General features: G+C 38.0%; 1 protein-coding gene across 1 annotated transcript; it reads left to right on the top strand.

Annotated features, from left to right (window-relative positions):
• The first annotated feature begins 6,300 nt into the window (after positions 1-6,300).
• LOC126823359 (protein PFC0760c) lies at positions 6,301-10,046 on the top strand. The gene is made up of 2 exons (XM_050552151.2): positions 6,301-8,389; positions 9,525-10,046. Exon 1 carries the CDS (start codon positions 6,464-6,466, stop codon positions 8,381-8,383), a length of 1,920 nt encoding a protein of 639 aa, XP_050408108.2. The 5' UTR covers positions 6,301-6,463; the 3' UTR covers positions 8,384-8,389; positions 9,525-10,046.
• Positions 10,047-12,635: the final 2,589 nt, after the last annotated feature.

Here is a 12,635-nt window from a genome sequence, read left to right on the forward strand (position 1 = left end):
CTTCCTTGCTTAGTTGCTAGCCCAAACCAAGATCTAGGCTAGCTTATTCTTTGATTCTTTGTTGAGTTTGAAATTAGGCCTAGGGGACCTACTGTTTTTATCACTTTGATATTTACTTTAACTTTAAGTGCTATGTTCCAATAAACGCTAAACAGTGTAGGTTAACTTGTGACCATTAATTAATCATTCAATCATTGTTGTTACTATTACTACTCGACTACGTCTAGATCTAGCCTCTTCTAGCCCTATCATATAGCTGTACTCTAGCAGCAGCACCAACAAAAAAAAAAGTGATTATGGGCGGCCCTGGATGACTTACCTGGAGATCCCGGTTTCAATCCCGGTGTTGGCCGAGAAGATTCTCTAATCTCGTGATTTTCCAGCCTGGTTTCCCCCATCGCATCAGATTCAGAACTCGGTGGTACGTACTTAGTTGTAATGATAATGTTCATAATAGGCCCAAACGGCGTCAAGTTGTTCAGGTGATACGAAAAATGCCTGCGTCCACTTAAAACTAAAAAATAAGTGTAGCACCGATCTCATAGTTCTTATAATCTTTGACTAGTTAGAAATGCAGTACCGGTACGGATAAAAAAGTCTAGGTTATTTCATTCATTCAGGCTACAGTACTACTACTATTAACTAAGTAAGCGTATATCATGTTGTTAGGCTTAATTTTTGCCTTGACTGTCTAATAAAATATGTCAAATTACATATCTTATCATTGCCATTTCAGAATAAATGTAGCCATCATGAAAATAGCTTTTCTGGTGTGTTTCATTATTGGAACAACAACGTCTATTCCTGTTGAACGAGAAAGGGTAAGTAGCCAGTACTAAGGTGGAATTTCTTAAGGTTTTGAAAATCTATCCATCCCTATATATAGTTCTAATAATGAATAGCGGTACAAGAAAATAAAAAGAGGGACGACTACCACTTTAGAAACTCGCAGATGAGTGATTCGAATATATCAGCTGTCCATAATGTTCTGACGAGTTCGGACATTATAAGCTTTTCACTGAAAGCAACTACACTGTGTTTGAAAAAGAAATAAAATCGAAAAAATAGACTACACTGTGTAGTTTCATACCCTTTTTTTTGTGTATTCTGACGGAGGACAGAGGTTGCAAAAATATTGTCCCAGGCTATAAATTATATACTCTTCAAAAAAAGTATGGGATATTGAAATGCAAATACCTATATTATATGCAGGTTGTGATATGATAAATAGTCATGGACACTTGAGGTGCTTTGAGAGTATGCTCACAGATGAAGAACTTACCGCCCCAAGAGAACCACTGAGCTGCACATACGACACGCAATAGCGCCATACACTAGGGGTTCATTGTCAAATTTGACACTTCAAGGAATCACATATTCCTGAAGCAATGGCCCGAGAAACAGAACACTGCGAGGAGTATGAGGAATCAAGGAAGGGTTGATGACAACTGTCGCGTGCTGGTTTATCTATCCATGTTTTTTTTGGGGGAGGGGGGGTGTAAGCAATATTTTATTTCATTTCAAAATGGATTGGAGAACAAACAGGCTGGACCTATGTTGACTCCTCTCCAGAATTTACAAAAATAAGTTTACTTTATGTACATACACGAACATATAAATATAAAATTATTTGAGATTTAAATATAAACTAAACATTTATACATATATACAGTTGTCCGTTCCGTGACTTTATATTATTAGGGTACCAATGTCCCTCCATAAAAAACCTACCTAAACATGAGGTATTGTTTTGTATATTATGTATAGAGTAAATAAATCAATAACTTTAGAAACATTTTGACAATTTTAAAAAGTTATGAACAGTGTTAAAAATGAACTGATTTCGATCAAATGAGAGGACAATCTGACCATTTAATAAAATACCAATATCTTGAAATTGCTGCTTGAGTACCGTAACCCAATAGGTTGTCCTCGGGCACCCGAATGTAGGGGTATACTAATAGATAATGGTAACAATCTTCAAAAAGGTGACCACACGCGCAGGCGGGCTATCCGTTAAATGTCTCAAAAACTTATGACCATTTAATTTGCTGCAGCCTAATCTCAGTTTACTATGTATTATTTGATTTTTTTCTATCTCGAATATAAAAGTACTGTGGAATAATAAGATCGTTTTTAATCAAGCTTGAAGCAAATGAATTTTGTACTTCGGGTTCCAATGTGTTCTCTGATCGTCGACGGAATAAATGAATTTGAAAAAATGTTTGTTCTACATAAGTACTCTTCGAGATTATTACAATTTCTTAGACGATATGGTGATTTTTTCTTTAAAATAAGGTTAGAAATATAAGAAGGAGCTAGACCATTGATTAACTTATAGAATAATTTTATTTTGTGTCTTCGTCGACGTTCAGCTAATGGAACAAATCCTGTTTCTTTATAGAGTTTTGCATGGCTTGTACGGTGCCTTGTACCTCTAACCGCTCCAAAAATAGTCCTTAGTGCATCTAACTGTAAAGTTTCTAATTCAGTTGTGAAGCTAATTTGTCTGAGCAGCCAGCCCAAATTACTTCAGCATAATCAAAATGTGGTAGAATAAAAGAAGTATACATGTAGATGGTGTTTAATGATTTTCTATTACGTCGATACTTTAATGATCTAAAACAATTGATAACTTTCCCTACTTTATTACAGATATGATTTATATGGACATCCCATTTGCAATTTGGTTGAAAGTTTTGCCCAAGATGTTTATGCTCCGATACTTCTTTTATTGGCACAGTGTCCAAATACATGTGTGGTTTAGTTAAATTTATTTTAGTTGAAAAAGTTATTGTTTCAGTTTTTAGGGGGTTGAAAGTTACAAGCCATGTCTTTGACCAGTTGTTAATAGTAATCAAATCATTATTCAGGATAGCCGCGTCTGCCCGAGGATCCGTTATTTGTAAATAAAGGGAAGTGTCATCTGCAAATAATCTAATATTCGAGTTAATATCATTTACAATATCATTAATATATAACAAAAATAAAAGAGGACCATGAACCGAGCCCTGTGGGACACCGGCAGGGACAATCATGGGGTCAGAGGAGGTATCACTAACAACTACTACTTGCTTACTGTTTTTTAAATAATCAATAAACCAATCAAGCAGACCCCTCCTACACCAGACGCCCCAGCTTATGACAGAGTCCAGAGTGCCAGACTCTGTCAAAAGCCTTGCTGATGTTACAGAACACTGCTCTTGTATACTTTCCGTGATCTATGGCTTGACAAAAAGAGTGAGTTAAGTCAATTAATTGATAGAATCCATGTTTGCTTTCCTATCGGTTCTTGCATAACTGTGTATGATTTACTGTTTAGCGTTGCTTTGCTTTAGTGTGTTACGTTTAATTTGATCGGGAGACTGTTCGTCGACGTCAACGTCAACCGACAACACTGCAAGAATTGGCAGTGGCACTGCAAGAGGAGTGGGTCAGATTGCCCCAAATCGTGATTGGACGGTTGATTGGGAGCATGCCACAACGAATTGCTGAATGTCTGAGGATTGGTGGAGCAATTACTCATTATTAAGACAAAAATCAAAAAAGTCCATTTTCACTTTTGACGGTGTATCTCTTTGCAACTGAAATGCGGCCGTCAGATAAGATAAGCCGCCCATATGAACTGTTTATGTTCATGTGTAGGCAATTGGCCTGTTATTAACATACACTGGTTACCTCTAATAAAAACAGCAGTGCATTTCCGCAGTTTTGTATTGTTTCTGAATATCCCCTACTTTTTTTGAAGAGTATATAATATGTGATCTGAGTGATAAGACTGAGCTAAGAATCTATAAGTAAGCTGCAGTTTATTAAATTCATTTTTCGAAATACGTTTAGACTTATCGTGCCTTCGAAATTGGGATCAAAATTTAGTAAACCTAGACTATAGCAGAAGCCTATCCCTCTCCTTTCATTTACTTAGTTACTATTTTATTTTTCAAAAAATTGATCGTTGACTTTGGCATTTTCTAGAGGCGTGCATTTGAACAGATTTGTCTGACGTCAGCTGATTGTGAAGCATTAAATCAACAATGTGTACGACGCAATGGAGAGGGATATGGTCAATGTATGTCTCAGGTATATACGAGCTTATTATATTAATTTGTAAAAGGAGGTGATCTATTTGTCTTACATTCAAGTCCTAACAATAGATAGATAGAGATGGGAGCTACAAGAAGTGGAATCAATTTTTAAATTTCCTTACAGACACCTCAGTTCAAATGCAAAGCAAAATTTAATGTTGCATATTATGTAATAGAACATGTGTAATTGCCAATTTGAAAAGGTAGAAACACGACTAGATGATTTCAACATATCAAAATTTACTGAAACCCTATGAATATTTTCATTGGCAGAGGGTTAAAATCCTATATAGATTTTACTGCATTCTTAGAAATATTGTAGTTTTTAATAAGGCCCCTGGTAGAGCTACGGTTACTAATATGCATTATTTGATTAGGGGCACCTGGAATTTTCTAAAATTTGAAAGAGTAGCTGACAACCTTTTACTAGAATATAGAAACAGATGCCCTTTAAAGACATTTTGATTCTACCAACCTGAAACTTTTACCCGCTGCCGGTTCGCTTTTGCACCTCAGATTTTATTAACAATTATATTTAATTACAGGCATCTTCTAATTATGTTTTGAATGCTGACGATCATAGTAATGACAATACCTATATATCTATACCTAAATCAATGAATACAGACAATTTACGAAATATAGAAGCAATTGAATCTGAGAGAAGAAAAAGATCTGCAGATGTTTCTCCTGATAAAGATGTTTATGGTGAGTTAATCTGTAATCAATCTGAGCACGAATAAAATTCTACAAACAGCAACACCAATATTCTTAAAATCAGATGTTTTTCCTTTTATTTCATTTTTTGATACTCCGTATATAATAGTTTACCGTACCGGTACTCGTTTTATTGCCGCAATATAGTCCTGTTGGTGTAAGTTCGATGAAGAATTTCTGAAATAGTGGGAATGCAAGCAAATTTGTCGGATCTTTTTTAATATTTTTTCCGGCTGCATTAATACAGATAGATTCACAAATATTGACACTTAAAGGAGCTAAATCGCTAACATTTGGGACCTAGAGATTGACAAAAGTGGGTCGCAACGCATATAATACTGTTATATGAATGTATATAAACTGATTTACATTCAATGGTTTCCGTTTTTACTCCAATTTCAAATCAGTTATGTTCGGCGAAATAAGCCAGCAGTCTCAAGCGAGTGCAAATTTCTAGCGTCTGGTTATTCCAGTCTACATACGCCGTTTGATTTGGTGCAATGTGTCTAGCCTCGTCCCTCGAGTCTCTTGGTACAACTGGGGCTGAAGCGCATTATGGTACACGATTCGTGTACCAATGGTGAAATGTTTATTTTGTCTTAAATACTGGATATCAAAAGCCCATCTTTTTCCGGTAAGATCACAACATGAATGTTGATTTAATTTGACAAATAAATCGTGTTTTCAATGTTGAAGATTTTGGATGATATTGAGTTAGAGACTTATAGCTACTTTAGATCAAAAAAGGAAACAAATGTATCGTTTTTGTTGGTGTTATCTATTTAACCTTTCTTTCTTCTTTTTATCTTACAGGTCCGTCTGGTTTAGAGACAGATGTTGATGACCCAGAGCATGTTCGTCACTCGGTACATGATCTACAGCAAGCTGACGTCCCTTGTTCTGGACCCGATTGCAATGTCATTACAGAAAAAAATGACGATGACGTTATTGTTGAAAAGCGAAATCTGTCGCAAGATAAACCTGGCGCCAGGTTTCCCAGGGAAGCTTCGTCTGTTTTACAAAATCTTAAATCATACGATCCTAAACCGGAGCTAGATTATAATGAACAAATTATCGTACCCGCTAATGCTATGGGTGTCTTGAATAAGGACGGGTTTACTGGAGTAAATCTAAAAAAACGCGATGTGGACGATGACGATGACTATGACTATGATAATGACGATGACAATAATAACCAAGAGACAGAAGTTGACGAGGAAGATGACGAGGAAGATGACGACGAGGGTGACGTGGGTGATTATAACGACGGACCAGATGATGAAGTATCGGAAGATAACGGTATGATTGGAAACTACTTGAAGAATCTACTCCGTGGTAAACGTGATGTGGATGATAATCCCGAGAAAAACGTTGATAATGGTGATTTTAAACGAAGTAAGAGACAAGATTACGATGATAATGATGGCGGTAGGGATTATGAAGACTATGATGAATATCGCAATAAAAAATCTTTTGAGAACACAGACCAAACTGAAATTGAACTCAATTCTATATTGGACAGTTTGAACAGGAAGAAAAGAGATCTTACTGCTGACACAGTCGATGAGCACCCCAGAGCGAAGAGAGATGCCGGTGATACCATTGGACAAAGTTCCACACTTATCAGACATAAGAAAAACACTGTAGATGATATCACAGATATGTTAAACGATCTAAATGACGAAACTGATGATGACAACGATGACGCTATGGATGATGATGAAGAAGCAGAGGATGATGGTGAAGAGGGGGACGATGATGACGACGACACTGATGAAGAAGCTGAAATAGAAGAAGAAGAAGAACATTTGGACCGATTTAGAAAAAAATATGACGATGTAGATGATGATGAAGGGGACGAAGACGACGACAACGAAGATGATGATGTTGATGAATATGATAATAGTGATGATTCTGAGCTTTATTCCCTCTTATCTCGGCGAAGAAGAAATGTCGAATCTTCTGCAGACGGTCAAGCCTCCAGTCCCATATCTATGAAAAAACGGCAAGTTGATGATGATTATGAAGACGATGACGATTACACCGACGACTATGACGACGACGACGACGAGAACGATGATGGAGATAAGGAAGAGAAGGATTATGAAGAAGATGTTTCTGATTTGGTTTCATTATTAACACGCGAGAAGAGAAGTACTGACAGCAAAACTTCTGAAGAGAAACTACCCATAGCTAAACGACAATATGATTACACAAATGACGGTGATCTTGAATATGACGATGATGATGTTTCAAATAATTTGGTTTCCAAGTTATCAAGAAAAAAACGACAAACTGGTGATGATGAGGAAGATGATTATGATGAAGATGATGATGATGATGATGATGATGATGATGATGATGATGATGTTGATGATGATGATGATGACGATAATGACGATGATGATGATGATGATGAGGATGATGATGATGATGATGATGACGACTGGGAAGAAGGTGGCAGTCCAATAGATGACTCTGGCTTATTATCTCTATTATCAAGAAATAAAAGAAGTGTCAATGATTATGAATATGAATATGGTGATGATGACGGAGAGTTGGGTTTATATGCTGGTGATTTAATTTCTTCCAGGAAGAAGCGTAGTATGGATGAAGGTGATAGCAACGTTAACAGACAGAAAAGAGAAGCAGATAAAGCTTCGGGGGCAGCTGTTTCACGATCGAGGCGTCATTTAAGGAATTACGATGATTACTATGATAGTGGTGATTCAGAGTACACGGATTATTACAATGATGAGACCGCTCCATTACGTCAACCGATATTTCCACAGATGACTGGTTTATTGCCACGAGTTGACCGCCCATTTCCACAAAATCGTGGTCCATTGCGGCCCATTAATCATCCGCTGTTAAAACATCGACGTAAGAAGCCGAGTCTACCCGTTGCTCCGGGGATGAATTGGCTACAGTTGACAGGTACCACTGCTAGTGTCACAACGCCGTCTCCAGGTAATGTCACAGAACCACAAAAACAGAAGAGATCTTTTAATGACCACCAAGCCTATGAAGACAATCTGGATGTTGATGTTAGTGCTTATGACGAAATATTAACTCCTAATGATTACGATGATGAAATTTTTTTGCCACGTGATGCTTATCAGAGGTCTGCCGAAATAAACCCATCAGCTTCAATTTTAGAACAAACGAACAACGGGAATCCTAATGCGAATAACCAGCTTGGTTCGGATATGCAAGTAAATCCTGTGGAGATTGACATTCAAGGTGAGCTGGACAAGGTATTTGAAACGACAGGAGCTGAAAACATGAAGCCTCCCCAAACGATCCTTCCGGGGGCGGATTTGCCTGAAGTAAGGCATGTAGGGCCGGAATTGGCAGTTGGTGAAAGAAAAATTTTTAACCCAGTACCTGTAAAAAAGCAACTTGCCAGGGCCATCTTGAATATTTTGCACAAACGTAAGGAAAGATTAAGGCGCCAAAAAAGAAGTCTTAGTTTCAAACTGGAATATGATGCCGTCGGGAACGATGGTAGTAATAAGGGTTTTTTTAAAGAAGCTGAGGTATTAGAGGAAACAGATGAAGATGCCAATAGGGGTTCGTAATTACTGGTATGTGCAAATCTCATAGTTTAACCTTACTTGTTGAGCATAGACATTTTACTAAGCTACGTTCTTATGGTTTGGTTATTTTTAGTAAATGACCACGTAAGCTTATGGATTAAAACTGTCCCTGTGTCTTTCTACAGATTATTGGACTAAGGATGATTATTTTAGCAATTTACTTAAAGGAGCATTGGGTACTAAAGAGCTGACAGTTCTCGCTATAATAGTTAAAAATAGATAGTGAAAATAGAAAATGCTGTTGTTCTTAGAGTTTAAAGGGGATGGCTCAATGGTTAGCGTCGACTAGCGTGGTTTCGAATCCCCGGTTGTACGTGGCAAGGAGTAGGGTCGCCTGTCCAACCTCGTGGGTTTTCTCCGGGTCCTCCGGTTTCCTCCCACTGCTAAAGACCCCTACGCGCAAGCGAATTATGTAAAAAAAATTAATCCATATGTTAGTCCCGAAATGACCTAGTTTGTGTCGAGTGGACGTTAAACCCCATTTCTCTCTCTCTCTCTCTCTCTCTCTCTCTCTCTTAGAGTTTAACGTCCGCTTCCACCGAAGGTGATATCGCAATCAAGTGTTTTCATTTTTATTTTCATAGCGCACGCGCAGGGGTCTTTCCTGTGGGTGGAAACCGGAGTACCCGGATTAAACCCACGAGATTCTCCAAGCCACATACGCTCACACACTTCAGAGATGACCGGCCAGCTAGAGGTCGAAGCGGGGCACTCTAAACCACTAGGCCATACCAATCCCACGCCAAATTGCTTCACTGAACAAAGATATTAACATTCAATTTTTGGCTAGCCTCGATCATCATTACTAACGTTGGTTCTATAATTAACAAAGTCTCGATTATCTATTTTTACGTTAAATTATCCATCACAAAATGTATTCATATCCACTAAAGATCGCAGGCTAACGATGGCATCGAGTGTTGATTATGGCCTGGACCAGTAAATTAATGTCTAAGGCCTGAAGAAAGACCTGCAATAAACAGATTTAGCTCTTGCATAATGCATGTTTAAGTGTCAAATAGTTTGTAAATACTGAAGCTGAAAAATGACGTTTATGGTCTGGCATTTACTTTAGCCGGCCTAATTTGTTTACACAATTTTTAATTCTCCTGGGTTTTTTTAGGTTATGAAACGTGGGGTAGTTGGAGTGAATGCAGTAAAACTTGTGGTGTTGGGATACAAGAACGATTTAGAAAATGTGATGATGTCACGCACTGTTATTCTGGTGATTCCGAGATGCATCCCTGCTTTTTGCAACCTTGTTGATTTATTTTATTGGCCTTACAATCTGATTACAGATCAATATTTCGTTTCGTTTTTTTATACTTTCGATGGCCTACACAACATGACGATCTGACAAGTTTTACTTAAAAGTCGCGTCAGGGTCGTAGGAGCGGCTTTTGACCCTATGACGTCAGACATTGATTAATCAATCAGCTTTGACGTTTCTAGTGGTGTACCCACAGTTCCGTGCATGGCACGCCAAGAAGTCGCCGTAACAGATGGTTTCATTGGCTAATACCACACGCCATTCAGAACGCATGTTATATAAAAACTCTTCCAGATCCTAGTGTAGTACAGACAAATAGAAAGAAATTTTAAACTATAAAAAACGAAACGAAATAGGATCTGTATTTTAATCAGATTGTTGGCCTTATTATGACAAACCTGTGATTCATATAAAAATAAAATAAAGGATTAATTTGTTTATTAGAGGAGTACTTCAAAATAGAATGTTTGACATTCCAGAATAAGACACATGCACTGAAAAGTAATATGCATTCTACTGCTTGTCGAGAATCGGGGTGGTTGTTTTAAACTTATTTTAGCGTTCTTCCCATACAATAATTGAGTTGTTTAAACTAACAAAGCTAAACATCGTGATATCCATCAAAGGCTTGAACAAGCCATTTCCATTATAATTTGGATTATGTTTGAGATAGGTTTGTCGACGATAGATTGTCGGTCAGTGGCACACTTATGATGGCCGATGGGCTGTATAATTTACAGCCGATAAACATTAAAACATTGGTGTTCAGTAAATTATTCAATTAAAGTCTGAAACAGTCATATACAGGACTCCCTAAACCCGTGTCAGAAGTAGAATTATACGTTTAAAACAATATAATGTTAGTTGGATCAGATAAAAGAGCATTAATATTATTTTGACTATAGAGCTGGAGGACAATTCTATGGTGGCTGATTTAGGACACGCAAAAAAAAAGAAATAATATCTCGAGCGCTCGAAATACTAAGTATGTAGAGCGCTCGAGATAGTTATGTCGAGCGCTCGAGATAATTAAGTCGAGCGCTCGAGATACTATTGCGAGCGCTCGAGATAATATAACCTAACCGAACACGTCTCAACGTTTTAAGCTGTATAATTTTGTGCATAACTTGATGATAAACTTGCAGAATAAAAATATTCATTTGTTCGTTTTTACAGCCCATCCAAAGCTGCAGTGGCGGAGCGCATACCCCCCCCCCCCCCCCACACACACACACACTCCATCCCATGCTCATCACCACCACTAAATTTTTTCCGTTATATTTATCCCCTTCCAAGTGGGGAGTATATTGCATGTTATTATACGAATCAATAATTGTATAAAGAGGCTACAGAGTTTTGCTAGGAGAGACTGACATGTCCTCTTATCTAGAAGCTCAGGTCTGATCCAAGGTTATTTATTTCATATATCATATGTAGGGACTGATCATTGTCTAATTTACCCTGGCGCCGGGCTTCTACACCCCCCCCCCCCCCGCGCGCGACAGGCCGTTCCCCACATGTGCACCTTGTTCTAGTTTGGTATTCTTATTAAATTCAGGGTCCTTGCTGTGGGAGGAAGCCTAACGACACAGAGTAAAACCACACGATTGACAAGGCACCTGTATCAAGTCACATACGCTTACATCAGGGACCGAACTCATAACTACAATCCCGAAGTTGTTGGCCAGCTATAGCTTGAAGCGCGACAACCCCTCACTCATCACAGATTACTCGTGTGGTTTTACTCCGTGTAATTATGTTTCCTCCCACAGCAAGGACCCTGAATTTAATAAGATAAAGGTTTCCCGGAGGGTGGAAGAGGACGTTGAATCCCCAAGAGGAAATGTCAGTCTCTCCTAGCAAAACTCTGTAACCTCTATATATACATGTACAATTATTGATTCGTATAATAACATGCAATATACTCCCCACTTGGAAGGGGATAAATATAACGGGAAATATTTAGTGGTGGTGATGAGCAGGTTTGAAACAAAATCCATTACAGCTTGTAGGCTAAATTGTGTTAACTAAGTTTTCGGAAAAGGAGAGGTGACTCTGGAATGGATAGTTGCGGAACGCTGAACATCGAGGCGTCCTCTCACGACCCCAATGCTTCACGCAAAATATAAAATAAATCTGTTAAAAAATTTAGCCTATATGTTAACTATAACTCAATATCGAGGAACGCTGAAAATCGACAGTGTTCGCCCCCTTATATGACCCCAATGCATCACACCAAAAATGAAATTTTGGCGTATTTAAAAAAAAAAAAAAATGGGCTTTTATATTTTTATCTCCCTTGAATATAAAGAGAAATGGGGTTAACGTCCACTAGACACAAATTAGGACATTTCTGGACTAATATATGGTTCAATTTTATTTCAATAATTCACTTGAGCCGTCAGGATCATTTTGTCTGCAAGTTCGTCTCACTTGTTTCCGGAGAAGAACTCAGAAAATAATCACTATTTTGGCATGCAACTCTTTACACTCATCATTCGGGTGCTGCAGTGGTGCCTTCAGCTATTTAGACTTTTTTGTAATTATTATTTTTATCTGTGTTCTGCATAAAAGAAGACTTACTCAATCCTGGGGTGGGTGTTGTGGTTTCTGGAGCAGATCTCCCGCAAAAGTATTTATCGGGTGGTTATTCCCAATAAAGGTATGGCAATTTTGGTATACAGTATATGGCAAGTAGAATTATCCAATCTTACTAGAAAAATACTGGATTCCCTGAAAAATACCCATGGAACGCATACGGGGCAAAAATGTAAAGGTTTCTCTAACCAAAACCCCGACGATTAGGGATGTCTGCTTGAGTACATGACGTCAAAGGTCGCCCGCGAAGATTGATCTCCCAGCGTTACTGAGCGGTCGATGTATAATTATGTTGATAAACTTGGTGGTTTCTGAGATAAAAACCACAGAAAAAGACTTGGGCAGTGGATAATTCGAAAATTTATT

The sequence above is a fragment of the Patella vulgata genome, chromosome 6, assembly GCF_932274485.2.
Source record: "Patella vulgata chromosome 6, xgPatVulg1.2, whole genome shotgun sequence".
NCBI lineage: Eukaryota > Metazoa > Mollusca > Gastropoda > Patellidae > Patella > Patella vulgata.

What these genes read in the sequence shown, in the direction of transcription:
- LOC126823359 (XM_050552151.2), top strand. Translation starts at nt 6,464, where the DNA reads ATGTTAAACGATCTAAATGACGAAACTGATGATGACAACGATGACGCT.